Raw genomic sequence first — 958 nt, forward strand, 5'->3', positions numbered from 1 at the left:
CCAGGTGACCATGATACCAGGTGACCACGCCACGACTGCATGTCATCTGTGGAGCGGGTTAAAGAAAAAAAAAATTCCGATCTTACGACCAAACAAACGTCAACACCAACAGAGTAGCAGCGAGAGATCCAGACGCGACCGAACGATCGCAGACGCCAAACAAACATCGCACTCTTCCTCTGAGATCTGATCGGTCGTCGGCTCAATAAAAATCATCGCAAAATTTGGAAAAAAATTTCTTCCCACCCATCTTATTACGACATTCCCGATCAACCAGCTAACACTAAAGCAGAGCCTTTCGCCTTGCGAGTTTTCGGGTTCCGATTTAAGAGACTAGCCTAGATCTGGAGTCCATTTTGTTTTTCGGAATTCTTACCCGCCGACTTTTTAATCAATCCCGGTTTGTTTGGCGAACTGCGACGTCCGGGTTAGCGAAGATCTCAAGACAGGAAGTGGCCGGCAACCCCGACCCTCCTCCGCCTTCTTTTCCCGTTTATCAAATAAAAGTCCAAGAGCCTTTTATTGCGATAAGGCGAGGTCGGAAGTCGAGGTCGGGGAGGTCGGACGATAGACAGGAAGTGACAGAACTACTGGTACCTTCGTACACGATCAACCATGCAGAGTGATGCGAGAACCCGATAGAATTCCCTGCCAAGCAGGTATACTCCCCCGAGTCTTCGAAAGACACGTTCCTCAGTTGGAGGACTTCCATTTCCTTGTCGGTGGTGTTAAGGCCAGCGGTCTAGGAAATGATAGAAGAAGAAGAAGAAGAGGAAGAAGAAGAAGAAGACCCAACAACAGGCCCAGGAAGGGGAGGGGGGAGGAAGGACGAAGGAAGGTAGAAGGAAGGGAAGGGAACCAACCATGAGTAACAGAAAAAGAGAGATTTTTCCGCGTTCTCCTCCATCGTCCGACACCACCTGCACCAGAGGAAGCCCCGCCCCGCCCGGCCCCACCC

General features: G+C 50.6%; 1 protein-coding gene across 1 annotated transcript in view; it reads right to left on the minus strand.

Moving 5' to 3' along the window:
• Nucleotides 1-526: 526 nt before the first annotated feature.
• Nucleotides 527-958, minus strand: part of LOC103398995 (fibroblast growth factor receptor 1-A-like) — a gene marked incomplete at both ends in the record, with an annotated part of 7,139 nt that continues 6,707 nt past the window's right edge. The window contains one exon of the mRNA XM_025053937.1: nucleotides 527-742. Coding sequence (XP_024909705.1) covers nucleotides 527-742 — 216 coding nt within the window. The remainder of the gene's footprint in view (nucleotides 743-958) is intronic.

The sequence above is a fragment of the Cynoglossus semilaevis genome, unplaced genomic scaffold (genome assembly GCF_000523025.1).
Source record: "Cynoglossus semilaevis isolate Cse_v1.0 unplaced genomic scaffold, Cse_v1.0 scaffold3609, whole genome shotgun sequence".
Classification (NCBI taxonomy): Eukaryota; Metazoa; Chordata; class Actinopteri; order Pleuronectiformes; family Cynoglossidae; genus Cynoglossus; species Cynoglossus semilaevis.